The following is a 21,980-nucleotide window of genomic DNA, read 5'->3' as shown; positions in this document are numbered from 1 at the left end:
TGTGTTTGCCTGGTAGTATGCTTAGAAGAGCTTCTGAGCAAGTGTAGAGTGTGTATCATTTACTTCTACTAGAGAGCTGCTGCTATTCAGGACTTAGGAAACAATGTAGTTTCTGGGTTCCCCTATACCTGTCACAGGTACTATGTTGGCTTAGGTCTGTTCACCATTGTAATTTTAGAAAATGACAATGGCTGGACAAGGGGAGTCAGTGATTTGTGCAGTCAAAAATCTGTAATAGGAATTTAATGATTTTAATTAATTTCTAGGATGGAGAGATTGCTAGAATGTTTCTCAGAAATCAAAACTTAATGTTAGTTAATATGTTAATTGCTTACTTTAATTAACTAGTTGCTGAAGCAATTTATTTTACAATCTTTTAGTGTCCTTCCTGTAGAGCTGGATTATGTCTTTAAGTTTCTAATGTTGCTTTGAATATCTGTCTTTACAGAAAGATCTCTCTGAGGAAGAGGTAAGTTGTTTTGTTTGGGTTTTTTTCCTGTACAGATCTACTGCTTAATACAGACATTTACAATTATACGGAACCATAATTCAGGAAAACTAATAGTTCAGGAAGTTGGTGAAATATTGAGTCTAATGGGACTGCCTTCAAGTAAAACGTACTTTTGCATTTACAGGACAGATCTTCGATTTCCTACCCTCATGTCATTTACTTTCCCTCCCGATTTTCAAAGTTGAAAAAGAACAATGAGTGAGCATTCAGGTTAGCAAGAATTTGCTGATATGTCTTGGCACATCATCCAACAGACTTAGTGGATAAGAAAACATGCACAGAGCTGAATGTGGTACAGGTCTGGCCCATAATGATCTTCCTAATAGTTTTTAAAAAGGAAGGAGCTCTTAACAAATCTCAACCATTGCACTTTTCCAGTTTGTCCACGTTTTGTCACCCTGCCTGCAGCCACTGATAGGTCTGGCTGCCATTTTGGGGGACTAAAGATGGTGTTAACTTCAAAGTTAACTTTCCTTTTAAAGATGTTAGTCCTACTTCAGGTGCAGTTATCTCAGACAAAGACTGTTCTGATGAGCAGCTCAAAGAATCTGGTATATATTCTGAGTGTTTGCAAAACTTAAAGCATTTTCTTTTTTATTCATTTCCACTGGCATGTTGATTTTTGTCAACACAAATGCTGAAGTAGCAAGACATTCAGTGTTATTATTGGAAAACGAATTGTTACTAATTGTGATATTCAGGTAAGAATGGTATTTAAACCCTTCACTTCAAGACATCTAGTGGAAGTTTAATAAATAATAAAACCAAAAATAGAAACAACATCGCTTAGTCCTCCTCCAAAAATTACCCCAGCATGTGTAATTCTGTATTCTGTAATGGTTTTAAAGTTTCAAAAACATCCTACATACCATAATGATGTCTGAGACACATGACAGTAGAGATGGCAGAAGAAAAAGAACAATTATAAACTGTTACAATGAATTGCATTAACTAGATAAAAGTATACAGCGCTAACATGTTTTGTTTATAGATCAAGCTAGAGCTAAACTGTGATCTATCCTACATATAGTGAAGTGGAACAATGATGTAAGATGTTCTCTTACCCCATTGTCTTGGCTATCTCTGCAGTGACTAGTCACCAAACCAAATCTATAGTCATAGACACAGCACACCAGTAAATTGACCTCGTGAATAATTTGGAGGTAAAGCCATTACCAAGATGACTGAAATTTCAAGACTAGGAATGACACGGATTTTTGGATGAAGTGTAGGAGGCCACATTCCTCATGAGTGGTAAACAGACTGTTAAAAGATTTCTGTAAACGATGTAAATATAACCATGTCATTATATACAGCAACTTAAAAGCAATGTTCATGTGTTTTCTATCCCTTCTATTAAAATGTGTTGGACTATTTTCATTCAAAGTGTCCCCAGGCTGCCACATGTAACTGTGAGAAGGGGGAAAGAGGCCTTCCTGGCCCTGCTGTAAGTAGCTGTCATTTCTCAAATAACTGATAAACGTTGTAAATCAAGATGTATTTGATTATTGGATTCTTTTTTTAGGAAATTATTTGAACCCAAATCCTGAAACATCAAAAGTTGAATGTTCAATGCTAGTTACATTGCATGGAAGTGTCACACCAATAGCAAATTCACAGAGAGACCTGAGAATATCATCAGACACTCCTGAAAAGAGCAGTGTGATGTACTGAGGCTCTCCTTTTAGCCACAGCAGTTCAAAAGGCAGGAAGGAGCAACTTTCCTGTATGGAATAGTAATTCACCTGTTATTTACAATGAGACAACCACACTAGGTTGATCTAACTAGCCCCAAATCAAACATTAATATCTGAGAAGCTCTTGAAAAGCTCTCTTGCAAGAGTGAGCACAAGAGGCTGAGGCAAATATCCTAAATATATTAAAAAAAAAAGTGTATATACTGTAAAACGAAATTAGTTGACTAACATATCAGAATTTTATTACTTTTATTTCATTGTTTTCAGGGTAAAAAGGGCCGCACTGGTGATGATGGAGCTCCAGGCCTGAAAGGAACAAAGGTGATGTGATTTTTCAGGTTTAAGAGAAAGAGTTGGTACTTCACTATCCTAATAGTGCCCATGTACTTTCTACCTCTGAGTGTTTTAAACTTCACCTACACCCTTTTGCTATAGTAAAGACTGAGATTCTTTACAAATTAAAAGCTTATATCTAATGTATAAAATCATGAAACGGTAAAAAGAGGAAGCTGGTATGCTGCCTGTACTGCACTGAGATGTCTACTCAGTTAATCAGGACAATACTGATTTCACTGATCTTGATGTTGGATTATTCATAGGGGGAGCCAGGTCTCAATGGCATTCCAGGACGAGATGGAATAGAGGTAAAAAAAGATTTTTTTACCTTCTTCTCCCATGAGCAGTTAGTGTTCCTTCAAGGCAAAAGACCTTTTTTAAAAAAGATTAGAATTCATTCTGGTTTACCAGCTAATGAGTCATTAACACTAGAAATGAAAACATTATCATTGCTTAAAGAAAAGAAATAATTCCTTCTTATAAGAGTGATCTACAAAATGCTCTCTAATAATGCATAGTCCCTCCTAAAAAGTGTGAAAAGCTCTGATATAATAATCTAAGAACATTGATAATAATCTAGGAACATTACAGAAATGGACACTTTGCCTGCATCTTTTTGGGTCAGTTTAAATTTTCCATTTGGCAAATAAAGAATCCAGTGTGTCACAGCAATGAAAAAAATGAACAAAATACATTTAAGGAAGTAACTGTAGGACCAGCCTCTTACTGCTTAACTCTTAATTCATTCACACATGAATCACTCTACTTTATATTTTCTTACCTATTCACCACATCCTTTTTAATTAGTGACTTTTTTCTTGCTTTCTTATGTTAGCATGTTCCTCACTAAGAAGGAAATATGAACTCTTAGTTGATCTGCTTTTACATGATCAAAATCCCTAAGATTGTTCACACATAAAACCCATCTATCATGACCAGTAGCTGCAGTATTTAGAGTCATATTACCATGTTTATCAGAGATCATCTTCAGTACATGAAATGCTTCTAGACAGTAGAATGTTAGTAGTGCAAATACTGGCATGCTTACATTTGGGTCATATATCCTCATAACCTGCTTTGCTTTTTTTATTTTCCCAGGGGAAATCTGGATATAAAGGAGAGAAGGTACTACTCTTAGTCAGAACTTCTGCTTACACACAGATATTTGATGTTATTATTTATTATGTATAGTGCTGTATTTGTTATAAATACCAGTAATGAACAGTAACATCATTTTACCAGCTGCTGCACAAGCTCTAATTAAAGATGTGTTCCTTCCAAAATGAACTTACTGCACAAATGCTATAATGTGTCCTGAACAGAAGATCATTTAGGTGTCCAAATAAAGCACCCAAAGAGTAAGGATGATATGCTCAATATACCTCATAAATATTCCTGTTCCTTTCCAGGGTGAAAGAGGTGAATGTGGAGTCCCAGGGATAAAAGGAGACAGAGTAAGTAGCCAAAAGGTTGTTATGCCTTCAGGAAACACAGTTAAAACAAAGAAAAACTACAGTTTCCTCAGTAATAACCATGGTGATAGATTTAAGACAAATACTAATTCCAAGGCTGAGGGAAATTAACATCTGACAGTTTATGAAAAATGAAGTAAGCAAGGATACTATTTTCAGTAACTTTCTCAGCTCCTTCTGTATTTTCATGTGATTCCTCTTAGGGCCCAAACCTAAGCCAGTGTATAACAATGGTAAAACTCTGCTTGACTTTAACAGAGGCAGAAGACTTCAAGCAGTAAGCAAAGGAAATGAGAGGTGAAAATGAAATCAAGGTTTCTAACACCAGTCTTCAAGACTTGGTGTGTAATTGCTGTGAATATTTTAAATGAAACAAATAAGTTTAATCCTGTATTACTGGTCCTTGATAATTAACTCTGTTTATTCTTACTCTGCATTCTGATTACCATAGTCAATTTTTAAACTATTTATTCAACACTTGCTGGCTGCTGAGCTTCTCTTGATTTTACTTTTTAATGTAAAGATATCTAAGTAAGATACTTAAGTAAAAAGTTCTCTAAAAGTGGTTTTGACCAAATTGAAATATACATAAATGTATCCCTTTTTCCACTTGCTTTTCAGGGTCCGGAAGGTCCAGTAGGCCCCAGAGGAGCAAGAGGGCTACAGGTAAAAAAAGAAAGGAAACTATAAATCAAACAATACCTGGTTCCCTGGGATTCAAATCTATGGAATAGTATCATACCAAAACAGTCATAGAATCTTTGAGTCACTGAATTCAAGGCATCCAAAATTTATCTTCTTAAACAGCAAAATTGAGAAGAATTTGGAGGAGCAGTCTAGACAAATAAATCATCCTTATAATTCATTCAGTCTCAAACACCACAGCAAATGCGGTTCCATAAAAACCAAAATTGCTCGTTTCCCATTCTGTGTCTTAACTATTTCTTTTTCTCACAGAAGTACATGGAAACACTAGTATTTTTTCATCCCAGTACTCTTGGACTGAAGGCCCAAGCATTGGGATGTTTCAGTAAATCTTGACTATAGATTACCTTTAATTGCATTCTAATAAAGGGAGAGAAAATTTCTCTCCCCCAGTTACCAGACCCAGCTCCAAGTTAGCTCAGTAACTGAGTCTATATGTGCATCAGAATGGACAGCCTCAGTTTTAAAATATTTGTAAATCATATTTTCATGCAGACTACAGCAAATTAGAAATTGTTTTTCAAGCTGCCATGTTCTAAAAGCTTGAAAAAAATCTCATTAAATCCCTCTTGTTTTAATAGGGTCCACAAGGACAATCTGGAGACCAAGGGCCTGAAGGTCTGCAAGGATCAAAGGCAAGAACTGCATTATTCTTCTTTCTTAATGTTAAAAGGTATTAATAGTATTAATATAGCCTCACAACAATAATGCTTTTATCCTTATACCCCATACTCTTCTTGTAGGGAATGCAGTTTAATGTGACACTGCTAGCAAATCATAAGAAAACCTTTCTTAGAACCTTGTAGAATACAAAGAATATATGTATACCTTGAAAGTCAGGATACACAAAAAATGAACTTACAACCTGAGTTAAACTGATTTCCATAGACATGGAAATGTTAAACATAAATGTTATAAGCAGAACTGTTTATTTTTTCATTCTCTGAAAAGGGTGAAAGAGGTCTCCCTGGGCCACCTGGCTTGCCTGGAGAGACTGGAATAGGACTGCCGGGCCCAAAGGTACAAGCATCTCTCATCTTCTATATTACATGTATTGTAAGGTAAGAATGAAAACCAAGACAGCTGAGAGGCTATTCTTGCTGGTGATGAGAAAATTTGAGCCTCCAAATGCTGGTTTTGTGGTACTGGGAAGGTATTTTGTATGTTGTTTAAAACTGCTCGGGGGGAGGAGCGTGGAAAGTACATTTTAAGTATGTACTTTACAGTAGTTTTTATGCTTGGCATAACTAAGCCAAGCAGTGTGTGCCTGAGTAAAATGCATACACAGTCTTAAACAAAAATTATCCTTTGAAAAATAGGCTTGTTGGTTTGGATGACTGCCATAAGGAAAAAAGCACTATGGTAAAAATACTAACTCCTTGTAAAAGGACAGTAAGTGATACATGATGTAGTAGGAATATGATGGGAATAATTAGTCATTTATATTCAACATTGTATTCTCTCAATGCAGAATTGAGGCTGTATCCTAATGCTGTAAAACTGCACCAGTTCAGTGTCTGTTGGGCCTTGTATGCTTTATGGCTGTGAGGACACTCAGATTTTCTCTGCCATTCCTGTATTCCCCTACATCAATTATTTCAAGCACAGAATGCCTGATCAGCTGTTACATGCTATGCACATAAAAATACCTAAATCAATCATTTTCAAAACACATCTTTGTTGGAAGGGTGACACCGGTTTGACAGGAAGACCAGGCCCTGTTGGCCCACCCGGAGCTGGTGAGCCAGGACTTATGGTATGTCTATTTTTCATTTGGTGTGAGGGAAGCACGACAGAAAGGAAAAATTCTTAGTGCTTCTCTGTTAAAAAGGATATATGTGTGTTAAATAATACCATCTCTTTTCTTTCTTCCACTAGTTCTCACTCCCATACGTTCTACATGGTCTGACTTTCATTTCCCTCAATAGAGAATGTTTCCAGTTCCTTAACTTTTCTGATTACCTTAATCTCTGAAACAGCTAAGAAAAATACCACCTTATGCAAAACCACATACATATTTAAATAAACCTGTTCCCAATAGATTCAAATCTGCATGTGGTAACTTCAAAGTTGACTGCTTTTCAGTATCATTAGAGCATTCACATCAGCATGGTTTTGAAGGAGAGACTCCGTTTCAACCACTGTAACATTAGAAACAGTCAAACCTAAACAAGCTTCTTAAAGATATTCAGATTGCATAGGCGGTCACAGGTAACAGTTTGACAAGTAGTGCCTTTACAGAAATAACAGTAAGAGAAATTAAAAAATATATATAAATATATATACTTTCAGACTCTATAGCAGTTTAGGCCCTGAAGTCTCTTCCTTCTTTTCCTTCCCTTCCTCCTCCTGGTGGCTGTAAGCTCAACCTCTTTGAGGTAATTCAGAAAACAATTACACCAATTTTAAGGTTACTTTTTTCCAAAGCGTCAGACAGCATCTTTTATTGAGCTGTTTACAATTCAGCAGACTCAAACTCACTTTTGGTTGAAAGACCTCTAGTGCAACCACAAGGGGAAAATTTTGTGCAGTTTTTTCATAAGACAAGGAAAGGTAATAATAATTTCAAAAGAGGTGATCCCAGGAAAAAGAGAAAGACAGTTTGGAAACTGAGCTTATGCCTGATTGAAAATACCCCTCTGGAGAGGATGGAGGTCTCATTGAAGAGCCCACAGAACAGAGCATTACCAGGCATAATTCTGAAGCTCTCTTCTGAAGAAACAGAAGCATATTTATGCAGAGCCAAATCTACTGGCATTCTGTGGTGTGTTTGTGTAATCTCAAGGAATAAACCAGAGGGAAAAATAAAGATGTGGGAACACACTGTGGAGCAGGATCAATATGCACAGGTTTTGGACTTCCATTTAGTGAAAAGTTTTAGTTGCCTTATTTTCTCCTTGTGCTCCTATCAGGTCTGCTTTCAAAGAGAGAAAGTCATGTTACTATTCCCTTCACCAATTATAGTCAGATTTCTCTACAGCTACCTCCTCAGTACTGCTGTCCATGGTCTTTAATCTGGTTCTCCCTGTCTCTTATGGTTGTACTGGTAATGTTAATAAGGATTGGTAACAATTTGTGAAACAAACTAAAGTTTAGGGAGTGAAGATTTAGAAAGTATAAGCAATAGGAACTTCAGGTACATAACCTGTGATTCATAAGTAACTAGAAAAGTAAAACTGTCTGCCTTGTTATTGCTGCAGGCCAGAATACTCATCATTTATTCGCTGTGAATATCATATTACTGTATTATTTTTAACAAGTTATAACTACACTAACATTTAAATACGTACTTGAAACTGACAATGACATAGAACTCGCTGCTTTTGATTTGAGTGATTAATACATATTCTAAGCCATTTTAAACATACATTAACAGGGGCCTCAAGGACCACAAGGTGTTCAAGGTGAAAGAGGTTCACCAGGAGAAGGGCTTCCAGGAGCAAAGGTACAGCAGTTGAAGAGTTTTAAGACCAGAGCAGCACCATTAAATGAGTACATGCCAAAACAAGTCCATAGAAAACACAGGAATCTGAGAAAGTAACTTCTAACTTAATATTAAAATTTGGCATCAATTAACCCAATATATTTCGTAGAATTCAGTTGGTCCAAACATGACTTCTAGACACAGCTAGCCATTGGTGCCTGTAAAGATGATATTTAATTCACCTGATGCTTGATTTTTGGGATCTAAGCCTGAAAAGAATTCCAGCTATAATTTTAAAACGACCTCCAGCATCTGACTTCAAATAAAATATTGTACAAATGATTCCCAGATGAAAAATTTAGGGGTTTATTAATGCTCTTTTCTAAATCCTTAGAGATCTTTGCTGTCACTGAAGACAGGCTTCTAAGCTTCTGAAATACCTCAGCCATGAATTTATGCACTTTAGGAGAAGTCTAAATGCAGTTTGTGGGAAAAGAAAGCTGCTGTTACTAATTTTCGAATCCAAGGAAAGTAGTGACAGTAGTAGTTGCACCTGCATGGATGGACTCACTGCTAATCCCTTTTGCTGACTGCTGAAAACCAATTCCCAGGCTAAGTTGTCACTTTGACCTTTGGTTACAGTAACAAAGTGACACAGCTTGTATATGGGCTATGCATGCACCAAGGCAATTTTTGTCAGCAAAACAATAAAAAATTGCTTTACAGATGCAGGCCCCAGATGTCCCTTTACTGAAAATCTTAGTGGTTTTGCTTAGCATAATACTGTGGTCAGCTAGCAACACAGAATCTTAAAACATCCAGTATGTATTTTATGATTATATGACTTGTCTAACTTCATTGTTGATGGTTTGTATTTGCTTAGCTGATCTCATGCATGAAAACAAACAAAAAAATGATTTGAAGAAAAAGTATTTAGTGATCACTCCATTGCCACTGAAATACCAATTCATGTGGGAAGAAACACCACAGCTAATAAGCAGCAGCACAATGCACAGTGGGAACAAGTACAGAAGACTGCATAATCTAGCCACAAGTATTGAGCAACTGAGATAGATAAGAAGAATAAAATAATCAAATTGGAAGTCTGCCAGCATTATTGGAACTCTTGATTCCATTAAAATGCACTACTTTTTACTGCCAAATCTAATCTGGCATCAAGCATGTATCAACAGTCTATACATATATCTGGTCTTATTTACAGTGGCCAAGTATGTCAGCTCTCTGGTTTAAACACATTTTAAACAGGTGATTTATTAATCTAAAGTAAATTTTACAGTTGCTTTCTTCTGAACAATTTTACTACAAGCTCAAAGTTCAGTAAAAAGGAAAATGAAGGCAGGTGTTCTAGGGCATCAGAAGTAAAGGATGTTATTTTAAACAGAAATCCACATAATGTACTGCAGTCAAAGTTACAATGGTGGAATCAGTTACTAGGGAGAGGAGAGACCTGTCTGGGACATCACTTCATTGTCTTGGGTGATTCTGTGACAATTTACACAAGTTAACATCTGTCTTTACACGTTTTATTAGCAGAAGTACAAGAAAGCACAATATTTATGTCCTTATTAGTAGCCTGCATTTCCCCCAAGAGTACTGTTTTTGTAAATAAACATTTAGAAAGACAATGACCTTTAGAAATAGGCAACAATACAGTTTGGCCTGGTCTTTATCCTCACAAAATTCTTAGTGAGAACCAGATCCTCATTGCCACACTTCAATGAGATTAACCCATTAGGCAAATAAGCAGAGTTCAGCTTTGTGTTAGTCTCATTACTCAGCCCTGCTTACATGTAAGTTAGTTGTGGTTTTGCCATTGATTTGAGGGGAAGCAGGACAGGACCTTAAGCAATTGAGGTGGGCAGAAAGATAAAAAAAAGCTTGTTCAGCTCTTTCATTAGCAGTTTCAAGCTCATTTGAAAAGATGACCTCTTTGGTATCCTAGAAAAAATATTCAGAAGCTATTTTCTGGGTTCTTATTTTGATTTTCATAACAAGAGAGCTAACAGTGTCTCTAGTTACTTCAGAGAAAACATATGTGTGTTTCTACAGTGAACAACATATTATTTTTTCATGCAGGGAGATCGTGGTTTTGACGGACCAAAAGGCTCTCGTGGACTTCCAGGCATCAGCATAAAAGGTGAAAAGGTGAGCAGTAAATACACCAGGAGGTTAACAAAGTGCCAGTAAATCTACATAATACAGGGTTGATATTTACAACAAAAAGTGTAATGAGGTAAGGTCCCTACAATAGGGCCTGGATAATAAGGTATTTTGTAGAGAGATTTATGCCAAATAAACTCTCACAACCTATTTTAACATCACTTCATATTAAAATATGAAATGTTACAAAAAGCATTTGATTCTGTGGGAAAATTAAGGTTTAGAAAGGGATAAAGATACTAGCAGTTGTTTGCCACTGAACCAGCAGGGAATAAATGCATATATGAAAGACAAAGGGTCAGATCCCCAGCTTCACTGATTAAAGGGAAGTTAAATCAGCATATACTGACACAGGAGCTCTCCCAGATTGTTTCTGTATCTTTACATAACTAAGCAATTGTACTTTGTTTGCCAGGGTGAATTTGGTCCTCCAGGTTTACCTGGCCCAATTGGATTACCTGGAATTGGCATTCAAGGAGAGAAGGTGCAGTTTTCACTTACCCCTCACCCCACATTAAACATGTAATAACAGATAATATTTTCTTTTTTATAACTAACTAATCTTTTCAGGGAGTTGAGGGCCCAAAAGGACCACCTGGCTCCAGAGGGCTACCAGGACAGGGACTACCTGGACCAAAGGTTAGGGAGTTTTCTGAACTAAAAGATACTGTGCTGTTTTTACTATTGTATTTCCTGATTAAGAAATGCTCTGTCTCTATCCTTATCCTTGTTAAAGTGCTGAATACCAATCTAAGTGTTGACATAGTTGCAGGAAATTATCTTCTTTATTAATGTTATCAAACTGTACAGCAGATCCTACTCCATTGAAAAGTCTTGATAAACCAATGCCATAGCTATCTAGTTAGGTTTTGGCCTGGTTCACCACAGAACCTTTGAGGTACTGCATACCAGATAGTGAACTGCACTTTGTCCAATACATTTCCATAGGAAGGGTTGTCTGCCTTGAATTTGCAGTTTCATCATATCAGATGCAGATGTATTGAGTCAATTCCAAAAAGTAGTTAACACTTTACACGGAACAGCACCAAAATTTCAATATCATCTTTCATCCTCACTGTACTGTTTCCATTCCAGAAAGGTAATATACATACCTTACAGACCTGCTACCTACCTTGTTACTTCTGCTGCCTGTTGTCACACCTGGCTTTGTGTATTTACTGCATATAGCAGTTAAGAAAACTAGCAGAATAATTTAGTCTTGACTGATCAGCAAAATACAGAACTGTTAATGAAAGATGTCACCCTTGAAGTATTTGGACTGAAGATGTAAAGTGATTTTCTGGAAGAAGTGATGAAAGTTTTGGATGACTGAAAGCTATTAAAGCATAGTACAAAGGAACTAGAGGTCTAAGCGTCAAGGGTTCCTGCCAGGTAAAGTATTTTGCAACATCAGTGATCACCTTTTGCATTTTAAGTGATTGTACAGGGATATGCTTCACCACTGGTAAAAAGAAAGAGAAGGCTGCATTGTCTCTGGATGTTAGATACGCTCCTGAAATACCAGCTAATTTGGCAGGAAAAGACATATAATTAGAGATTTACAGCATTGATCATTTCCACCAACAGCTTTTCGGTGACAGCTCAAATCATGATACAGATTTCCAGTCTTTGTGCCCAACTGTTTAACACATCATACTAAAGACAAAAATCTTCAAGAATTTAAAGACTAATCTGTCTTTAAATAAAGCACCCAAGAATATGCTTCTATATTTTTCTATTATAATGCTGTTAAAAACTAATTTCTGCTTCAGGGTGAGCAAGGTTTGCCAGGAGAGACTGGAGTGCCAGGAGAAAGAGGTATTGGAGAACCTGGTTCTAAGGTACATTGTTAATAGAGGAATTTATTTATTTATTTATTTGAACTTGAAGTTTTGTTTTTCCTGAGTATCCTTTCTGTAGGCTTTATTTAGAAATAAAATTTAGCTTCTTGGTCTTCAAAATTTTTACCACAGACTTTCAATAACCTCCAGAAATAGGAACATTTTAAATACCCCAGTTCTGTACAAAAGTAGTGACTGAAAATTTCTACCTGCCTGGCTGGTGCTCAAGTCAGACTTGCATACAGCTCAGCTAAAGTTCTGTCCAGAATACCATCAAGAATACTGAACAGTTGCCAGAACTCACACTTCCCAGAGTAAGCTCAACTATAGCCAGAGCTGGTGAAAAAAAGCACTGAACAGTCGTTATCATGCTGCTTCTTCCCTTTCCATACAGGATAGGATGTAAACAGAGCAGCAGCTACACCCTCATACCTTCAAATGGGACACAAGCCATGATATGAGACCAAAAGCACTCTTGCTTAGAGGAGAGGAAACTCTCCTCTAAGCAAGTAACTAGATTATCTGAGTGCCAAAGTGACCAAGATATTAACCAGTCCCTATGTCATTAACAACCATATTGACATAAAATATGGGAATAGATGAAAAAGAACTTTTGAGATAGTGGAATGACACAGGGATATCCTGGTTTTGCTTTTGTTCATTAGGGATTTGGGACACAGGTTGGAAAAGGAAAGAAAGACACAGGGATATCCTGGTTTTGCTTTTGTTCATTAGGGATTTGGGACACAGGTTGGAAAAGGAAAGAAACTCTTCAATTTCTTTACTTTCACAAAATATGGTAATGCTGAGTGAACATATTTGACACCAAATTATCTTATTTCATCTATAATCATGTGAAGCTCTTGAACCTTAGAGAAATAATCAGATAAGAATTCTACTACCATTAATAGATTTGCACTGATACTCACCAGCAAAATGTCAATCATCGTGTCACAGTCGGCTCTATCTGATACTTACTTCAAGTGCTGCCACTTCATTAAATTATGGCATTATTTTTTAAGAATAATCTGCAGCATTATTAGCTAATAATATCAACTGCATGAATGAAATTTACAGTTCAAACAATCTGACAATAGGATTGTTTCAGATATGAGAGAGTTGTCTTGATTAAAAACCAGCAAGATTTGGGTTCATACGCATAAATGTTTGCTATAAACACAGTTAAGTGAACTTTTAAAGATAGATTTCCTTAATTCAGAGAAAGAATAGTACCAAGTCTGCATTTAATAGAAGGACTTACTTTTTATTTGTATCAGGGTGAGCCAGGCCTTTCAGGACTGGCAGGTCTGCCTGGTCTTCCAGGAGAAGATGGAGCCCCAGGACAAAAGGTTGGTTCATCTCTTTCTGCAGCCTACCTGTTTCCCTCCAAGCATTTCTACTGTTCTCCCTGTGCTGATACCCAAACCTAGAAGAGAGAGTGTTCATGGACAAGGGGAAAAGTAGCACACTTGGGGGGGGGGCCCCAAGAGAGGGAGAAATTCGTTCAAACATACTTTTTTAGGTAAAAGTTTTTCTTTTTTGGGGGGGGGTGGGGGGGTGGAGGGTGGAAAGGGGACAGGCACGTATCTTATCTTGCTTACAGTTCTGGGGTCTTTTTAATCCACAAAGTGCCCTGCAAGTCAGAAGGGAAATGACTAGAATGGCTTGAGGCATCCTTTCATAGCCTTCCAACCAGGGTATTTTCCTAAATTCAGAAACGCCACACAGTTAAAGATTACATACATGCCACTTCATGCATTCCACACAGAGTTTTACAATGGTTGCTTCTGAATATGGAAAGAAAATCCTGAGTCCACTGACATCAATGGGAGTTTTGCCACTGACTCTGAAAGATCTATGATTTTAATGAGCTTATTCAAGTGAATACAGAGTTGATCTTGCACCATGTCTATACGGTACTCTGAAATGCTGCTTTGATTTCTGTTCAAGGGTGAACCAGGTTTACCTGGTCTTAGAGGTCCTGAAGGTCCTGCAGGGATTGGAATACAGGGGGAAAAGGTAAGAATTTCTTACTAACAACCCTAACTATTCTATGATTCTATGATTTTATGTGCACCAGGTAGAAGACAGAATTTCACTGTCTTTCACTGATACTTACAACTAATTTCAGTTAACACATTCTTAATATTATTTGGTATGTGACATGTCTTCTCTATTTTTGTAGGGAGATCAAGGTCAGAGAGGAATACGTGGATTAACAGGACCAACCGGAGTGCCTGGACCTGCTGGAGCTAAAGTAGGTTTATTACCACATTATGTGTGTATAATATAGGCACCTAAACCTGTGCTTTGTTCTAGGTCTTGGAAAAAACTGTCCTGGAATTAACTTGCTTCTTAAAAGATAATTAAAATAAAATTCAGCGATGGCTTCTCTTAGCAAGGTGCACTGTGATCCCTAAAAACATCTAGAAGGATTTTTAAATAAACTGCATTTAACATATTGCTTCCCTGTCAGCTTGAAAAAAGTTAAGGGACACTAATACTGGTATTTTTATGATGAGATATTTAGGAAGCTAGATGATATATGGCATATACATATGTGACAGCACTTTATTTTCCCTTACACTCAATCATGGCTGATATACTCTTAAGGATTTGGAGCTGCTATTCAAACACTCAGTACTCACTGAAAGTGAGAGAAGGACTACTCCAGGTTTGTCTTCCACTTTCATATGAAGTCTTCTGCTATCTATACACACAAGAGTGTGTATTTCCACACACTCTTTGAAATAGGTATTTTACCCCTATCTTCCAGAAGAGGAAAAATAGGGGTGAAAAAGCACACTGAAAGAACTATTTATAAAAATCTAACAGAAAAATATGTGTTTTCAGTAGACCTGCACAGCTGGGCAGGAAGTCTGCAGTGCTGGATGAGCTGGACCAAGTCTCAAATACATTAGAAAGGGATTCCTAAAAACATACATTTGTTCAGTGACTGAGAAGAACCTCATTTCCATTAAGAAATCAGAATCAACCTTTTCATCAATTCTTCAAGTAGTTAGATTTCACTCCACATAGAATAGAATATTAGAAATTCTAATAGAATTTTAATGCAGTGTTACAAATTATTACATAAATGCTTTCTCTACAAGAGGCTTATGCTCACTTTCAAAAAAAACCCATTGGTTTTGCTCTCCTTCACTACAGGGAGAACCTGGTGCACCAGGACGTCTTGGAATGCCAGGCCCTCCTGGAAGAGCTGTGCCTGGACCAAAGGTAATACCCACACTCCAGCTCCTAGTGCTTATAAACACAGGGTGAAAACTGTGAAGTAGGCCATGCTATTATTCATGAAAATAATTTCAGCCTTATGAGCTCAACTAAAAATGAACAGTTATGAACTGTATCCAGCCTAGTTACCACCATACCCTGGTATTAACTGTATGCAGCCTGAGATGTGGCCTACCTATGTTAATTTCTTTATTTTAGACAACCTTGGATATCAAAATACTTTTCTTTCTTCTGCTTTTGGTGGTTTATGCTTGCAATGGCAATAAATAAAATTAGCTATTAATTTTATATATATAAATGTGTATAACAGAAATCCAAACCCACAGTCTGTGGCTGGTGTTTAATAAGATACATAACTAGAATATATATTTTCTTTGTTGCAGGGTGACATTGGGTTACCTGGTCTTGCTGGACCAATTGGAGAACCAGGTTTTGGGCTTCCTGGGGCAAAGGTAGCTCCTAAATTGGTAAACTAATTTCTGACAGAACTGTGAAATAAGGCAGGATTTCAATAAGCAACAGCAAATTGCCTAGCATGGCCAAGTGTTTGTTCATTACAGTTCTTAATGTGTTTGTTGGACAATGGTGGCGAAGTATAACAATTTGCAGAGCCAGAAAACCATGGATAGTCAATCTTCCAGATTCCTTGAACCATAAACTTTCGTGGCAGAGAACTAGGAGAAAAATTACTGGGTTTAATTGAGGGGTGAATGCAGAGTGAACACCTGATTTATGTGTTTACAACAGTCTACCTGTAAAGCATAGCTATTTCTCAGGCAGGCTCCTTTGCTTTGTTCCTAATTTTGACACATGGAAATCCACAGACCCCCAAAAAGGTACCAGGACATGGGTCAAACTGGCAATATGAGAAGAGATGCCTTAGATAATGGAAAAAGTATGTTAACAAGTAGCTAATCTCTAAGGACTTCTCTCTAGCACTTCTCTAGTACTGCCTCAGGGTTGCCTAGATTCAACTTTTGTAAGCTGCTCATCATTCCAGGTGGATTTTTGTTTGAATAGCAAGAAAGCTGGGACATACAAACCTTTGCTTCTCAAAATAAACCACATCCCTGCCACTTTTTTTTTTTTTTTTTAACCTGGTGAATGTTTTAGTACTTTTGAGTAGAGCCCTTATCCCTTGCTCTTTGAGTGAACTGAATGCAGCAACAGAATCATGAGAAACATGGAACAATCTCTAGCCCTTTCTGACCAGTTAATGGTTTTCAAGATCCTTTTTTTTTTTCCATCGGGGAAAATAATGATGATGATGGAATAATTTTCTGGTACAGTTCATTTAATTCAGAGCACTTCATGTTGTCCTATTTCTGGGTATCCAACAGGCATCCATCAACAGGAAGCAGGTCCTTTGCCAAGAGTTGCAAGTCTCTCTCTCTCAGCCTTAAGTCCCCAAAAGTCTTTCAATGGGCAGCACTGCATGATTCTGTGACTATGCTCTTCACTTTTGCTGTCTTTGTCAGTATCAGTGGTTTTGCTGTTGCTTCACTCACAGACACATATCTGCACTAAGCTGTACAAGGCAAAACCTCTTACAGTCTCACTTTTTAAATTATTTTTCATGGGTCTTCGCTTGCTGCTGTTATTCATACCCATATTTTGGTATCTACAGGGACAAACATAATCATGATCCTCCATCCAGTTGTAACTCTGAGCAACTCAGTGCACCATCCAGTATGGGTGGGAGGATTAAAGTCCTCTTAGTTTCCTTGATAAATTTCTTCCTGAGATACTCCAGCTGTCTGGATCCATGAAAGGAGCTTAATTGTACATCTCCAATAGGAAGCACCTGTTACACTCAATAGCTTTAATGAGGTTCTGCAGTGTTATAGGAAGATACAGATCTGTAGGAACAAAACCAGACATGAACCTTGTGATAGAAAACAACAGTTTTAAAATTGGTCACACAAACCATTGTTGTACTCTGCTCTACATCCTTTGTCTCACCACACAAACACACAGCATGTGCAGAGCTGTGGAGGTTTCCCAGTACTCTGCAGCAGTTTATCTATCTTCAGTTATAAGAATTACATAAAGCAGCTACTGAGTAATTCAGTTCCCATGCTAGACTTCTGGCTGTCTGTCAACTCGAGCTTGTTCTCCCAAAGGTGGAATAATAATAAGTGTGATAAAATTATGGGAAATGCAACTGAAGTCATTCAAGACAGAGCTCTTGAAAATGATTCAAATTAGTGGCTTAGCAATGAAAGGTCCTGTAAATCCTCAGGCTATTAAATATCCCAGTTTTAGTCCAGGATTAATAACCTACACTAATCATTCAGATAGTAAAATACATTAGCAGATAGATAAAATCAAAGTACAGTACATTTGCCAAAGAAGTTTCACTTTTGTGGAAAATTTCCTGCTAGCAATGGTTCTGGCACTCACCCCATGTTTTTCCTGCCTTTATCAGGGTGACCGAGGCCTTCCAGGACCACCTGGGCCCTTTGGGCCAAAAGGAGATGGTTTTCCTGGCCCACCTGTAAGTTTATAGACATTTTTTTTTTTTATGTGAATTGGGAACAAATTGGTGCTACACCAAAGTGCTTGCCTACATGGCTGACATGCTAGAAAACATTTGCTGCTCTGAAAGTCTAAAAAAGCTCCTTAACTATGGAAATGCATTTCAGCATAGAAAGAAAAAGAAATCTCCCAATGAAATAGTCCAAGATCTTCCATGTCCTCCACTTCTCCTGATTACACAATGTAAAATATTCCAAGTGGGAATATTTTTTGCTATAATATCACTCATGTTTCAATCGGTTCTCTCAATGTCTTGATGCGGGATACTGTCTTCTCCCCAGCCAAACAGAATTCATTCCCAAATAGGAGAATATAGTACAGCTAAGTGGCTGTGTCCACACACATTCCAGAACCACTAAAAAAGCGATTACTGTCAAAAGAGACAGAACAGCAAACCATCCTCAGTTCTGTTCATCAGGTTTTTGGAAGTGTGGCAAAGAACTGATCTGCTTTACAGCCCTTTAGAGAGATCTTTACTGGTAAATGTGATGAATCCCTGCAAAAAGGATACAAAAAGAAAAGGTTTCTTCCTCTCACTTCCTTGCACATGTATGCAGCACTGGCCTCATGTATCTAGTCTGCTTGACAGTGTGCTCCACCAGCCCTGTACAGTAATGAAGTGTATGGCTGTACAGTAAGGAAGTCCCTGGAAGATCGCTGGCTAGAATCAGGGAGTTTGGTGACACACTACCATTTATCTATGCTAAAGACAATGGTAAAAAGGCATGCAGTTGCCACACTGAGGAAGAAAGAACAATGTCAAATGGAAATTGGAATTCAATTTATAATACTTCCTAAGATTTTTGTGCAATCCAATGAAGAATTGCTTCTGCACCTGCCTCTCCAGATCAGACTCCTCTGTCTCCAAACGCATGCAAGCCTTCTGCATGACAGGCAACACATATGCAAATGCCACTGGCACCATGTCTGGCTTATTAGAGTGGAATTTAATCAATTGTAGACCACAGTGATACCACTAAAAGGCAATATATTCAAGATATTACCATATTAATGTTAACAAAAACATGTAGTCAATATAGCCATAAATTATATTCTGCATGTGCATATAATTTCAGGGCTTGCCAGGCCTTCCTGGGATTCCTGGTGAACAAGGCCCAGATGGAGTTGGACTACCAGGACCTAAGGTACAGACTTCAACTTCTAGAAAAGTAAATGCATGTGTGCACTCCACTTCATGCAGATGTAATTTCTACCTATAGGTCACAGTCAGAATACCTTTTTAATCCAGCTTTAACTTACCTGTCAGTATATAAAAGGTAGGTTACATAGAAGATCTTCAAGTTCCATTTCAGAACTCATCTTGATGCTGATTTCAGGATTATTGGATATATACAGGCAATTGAAGGATTGACTACAGCTGTTTAAATATAATTAATGTCTCTTAAAATTATTTAGATCTTTTTTTCCACTCACCTCAAACTCCTATATGAAGCCACTGATAGGAAAAAGCTAGAACAGTGCCAATGTGAACACATAGTCTGATTCAAATGACAGGCAGGAAGCAAAAACTTTTTCATTTTTGGTTTAGGGAACATGGAGCTCATTTTATAATATGGGAATTTTAATTCCCATGTAACTATTGCATAATTGACTGTACATGTCTTGAAGATGTTTTGACTACTGTTTATCCCAAATAACTTTCTTGTCCTGACTGCAATATTCATGGGTTAGCATTGTTTAGACTTGCACTGTGCTGTTCAGTAATTCTCCTCTCTTTGCCTCATTTAAGTACAACAGATGCTGGTATCTATAGATAAATTAAACTTTGGTATTCACTACTTATTTTTTAAAGTATCAACTTTCAGGGTGATCCCGGTAGTAGAGGACCAGTTGGTCTCCCAGGTCCCCCAGGAGAAGGCCTGCCAGGATCAAAAGTAAGCCATTTAAACAATTATGTCTCTTATCTTCTAGAATTAATTCCTCTTTTTTACTGTAAAAAGTAAACCAATAATGATCTAATAACCAATATGATGACTAATCCCTGGAAAAAGGACGATGACATAGGCCAGGAAATTTTCACTATGAAACCTCCCAGCTTGGAAACCCTTATACTCCTATAGCTCAGCTTTAGAAGGCCATTAATACAATGAACTGTTTTAGAATGTAAGCATAAATAAATTGAACAAGGTGAAATGCAAAGACTTTTCCCCATAATAATGTATTACCTGCACAATGCGGCTTATTGGTCCCAGAGATTCAGTTCACATTGGCATGAAGGCTAGGTCCAGAAGTAACCAGTGGTTAAGCGCTTCCTCAGCCAGGGTTAGTCCCAAGGACTTGCATGTGCACAGGATCCTTACAAATAGGGAAACGGAGAATTTCATGCAGGGATACTGGAATAAGTATAAAATTAATATTGTGCTAAGTGGGTCTTAATTGCTTCCTATGAATAACATGGAACTGAAATATTTTCTCTACAGTTCTTTTGAAAACTAGCTTATCAACTAGCAACAAGTTTATTATGAATGCCGCATTAATATGTATCTCTATAGGGCTTACTGTGTAAGCTTAAATGAGATGAAAGATAACACAACAATAAGAATCCTCTCTTAAATCTTAATTCAGTCGCAAATGTCCCACCAATACAATCCATCCTTCAGTGCAACATATATCTCTATTAGCAAGGCTGTTCATACTCAATGAGCATTAAGCCCTGAGTGATTTCTTTGAAGTATGAACTGGATTTTAATAGTCTGATAAAGGGTAAAAAGAGACTTTGTCAGCTAGAGCAGTCTTATCCTCACTCCTTATAAAAGGGCATCAATTTGGTAGAGGATGGACAGGAAATTACATGTTGGTGTAACAATTTATTGTGTATTTTTATTATGAATATTGTATTTAACATATGCAGGGTTTCTCTCTAGGGAGCCATCGGACGCCCAGGGCCACCGGGTGCTCTGGGACCTCCAGGTGAAGGTATTCAAGGAATTAAGGTAAAAGGACTCTGTCTTCAATATTTAACCTGGGTTCAGTGGTCAGTCTGAGCAGCAGTGTTAAGGAGATTTCACATTTTTTTCTTTTATGAGGAGAGCCTCAGGCGAGAAAATGAGAAGGAAACATGAGCACCTAGAAAGTATGTTCTGTCACTACTGCTGTAAAGAAGAAGCCCAAGGACATGTGTATTGAGGAATGAGGAAGCAGGGACAAGCTGTAAACAAGAAGCCCAAGGACATGTGTATTGAGGAATGAGGAAGCAGGGACATCCTTTATCAGTGAAACATAGCCTTATAAAATTAAAAATGCCATTTCCTCTTCCCCAAGTCTCATGCCCACAGAGGCAATGTGAAGTAGTTATGTAAACTACCACCTATGGTAGAGAGTCTCCTGAATCTATGTGCAATATCAATTTTTCCCAGGTGACACAGACTCAAGACAGAAATAAGAAAGGAGGAATGATAACAAATAAAATAGTATAGAAAGGGGGAACAGGAGAATTAGAACTAGTAGTGGTAATGGAGTTTTTCAATATATATCCTTATGGAGCATTTCAGAAATGTAACTTAACTCAATAACCTGTTGCCCCAAGTGTATCAAGACACTTGTTAAAATGCAGTTTGAAACACTTTTTCTTTGAAATTTAAAATTAATGCATGATGAATGATTAACACAAAGGGTTAATATCACTACCTGGATTATCATCAGGGGGAACAAGGAATTCAAGGAATGCCAGGACCAAGAGGCCCCCCTGGAGATGGGCTTTTGGGACAGAAGGTATGCTATCTAAATCAGAGATGAAGTCCTAGACTGAAGCCAACATACTAAAAATGCTCATTGCAGTCAGCTCTCATTGAGGGTATGTGAATTCTGTGAAAAAAGAATGGAGATTTGGGAAAACCCCAGTAATTCACATGATTCACATTTTAACATTTTATACCAGCATCCCTTTCAGTGTTGCTTATTTTAATATCATATGAGGCTTACCTTCTAGTGCAACTTGACGAAATATTGATATTAGATCTAAAATCGGTGTCTTTCTTTTACCCACCCACTTTGGAAAATCTG

The 21,980-nt window shown here is 37.5% G+C and overlaps 1 protein-coding gene across 1 annotated transcript in view; it reads left to right on the top strand.

Annotated features, from left to right (window-relative positions):
* Positions 1-21,980, top strand: part of COL28A1 (collagen type XXVIII alpha 1 chain) — a 31,976-nt gene that overhangs the window by 2,470 nt on the left and 7,526 nt on the right. The window contains exons 3-27 of the mRNA XM_061343089.1: positions 449-469; positions 1,899-1,958; positions 2,476-2,529; positions 2,808-2,852; positions 3,643-3,669; positions 3,954-3,998; positions 4,638-4,682; positions 5,303-5,356; positions 5,673-5,741; positions 6,409-6,477; positions 8,098-8,166; positions 10,243-10,311; positions 10,742-10,810; positions 10,897-10,965; positions 12,099-12,167; positions 13,445-13,516; positions 14,118-14,186; positions 14,353-14,424; positions 15,336-15,404; positions 15,803-15,871; positions 17,848-17,916; positions 19,034-19,102; positions 19,784-19,852; positions 20,843-20,911; positions 21,621-21,689. Of these exons, the coding sequence (XP_061199073.1) occupies positions 449-469; positions 1,899-1,958; positions 2,476-2,529; positions 2,808-2,852; positions 3,643-3,669; positions 3,954-3,998; positions 4,638-4,682; positions 5,303-5,356; positions 5,673-5,741; positions 6,409-6,477; positions 8,098-8,166; positions 10,243-10,311; positions 10,742-10,810; positions 10,897-10,965; positions 12,099-12,167; positions 13,445-13,516; positions 14,118-14,186; positions 14,353-14,424; positions 15,336-15,404; positions 15,803-15,871; positions 17,848-17,916; positions 19,034-19,102; positions 19,784-19,852; positions 20,843-20,911; positions 21,621-21,689 (1,530 nt within the window). The remainder of the gene's footprint in view (positions 1-448; positions 470-1,898; positions 1,959-2,475; positions 2,530-2,807; positions 2,853-3,642; positions 3,670-3,953; positions 3,999-4,637; positions 4,683-5,302; positions 5,357-5,672; positions 5,742-6,408; positions 6,478-8,097; positions 8,167-10,242; positions 10,312-10,741; positions 10,811-10,896; positions 10,966-12,098; positions 12,168-13,444; positions 13,517-14,117; positions 14,187-14,352; positions 14,425-15,335; positions 15,405-15,802; positions 15,872-17,847; positions 17,917-19,033; positions 19,103-19,783; positions 19,853-20,842; positions 20,912-21,620; positions 21,690-21,980) is intronic.

Source organism: Neopsephotus bourkii, unplaced genomic scaffold (genome assembly GCF_033783945.1).
Source record: "Neopsephotus bourkii isolate Nb327-2 ecotype Australia unplaced genomic scaffold, CSIRO-AGI_Nbou_v1 NB_196, whole genome shotgun sequence".
NCBI classification, from domain to species: domain Eukaryota; kingdom Metazoa; phylum Chordata; class Aves; order Psittaciformes; family Psittacidae; genus Neopsephotus; species Neopsephotus bourkii.
Note: the sequence above shows the minus strand (reverse complement) of the source record. Positions and strands in the feature narration are given on the sequence as shown.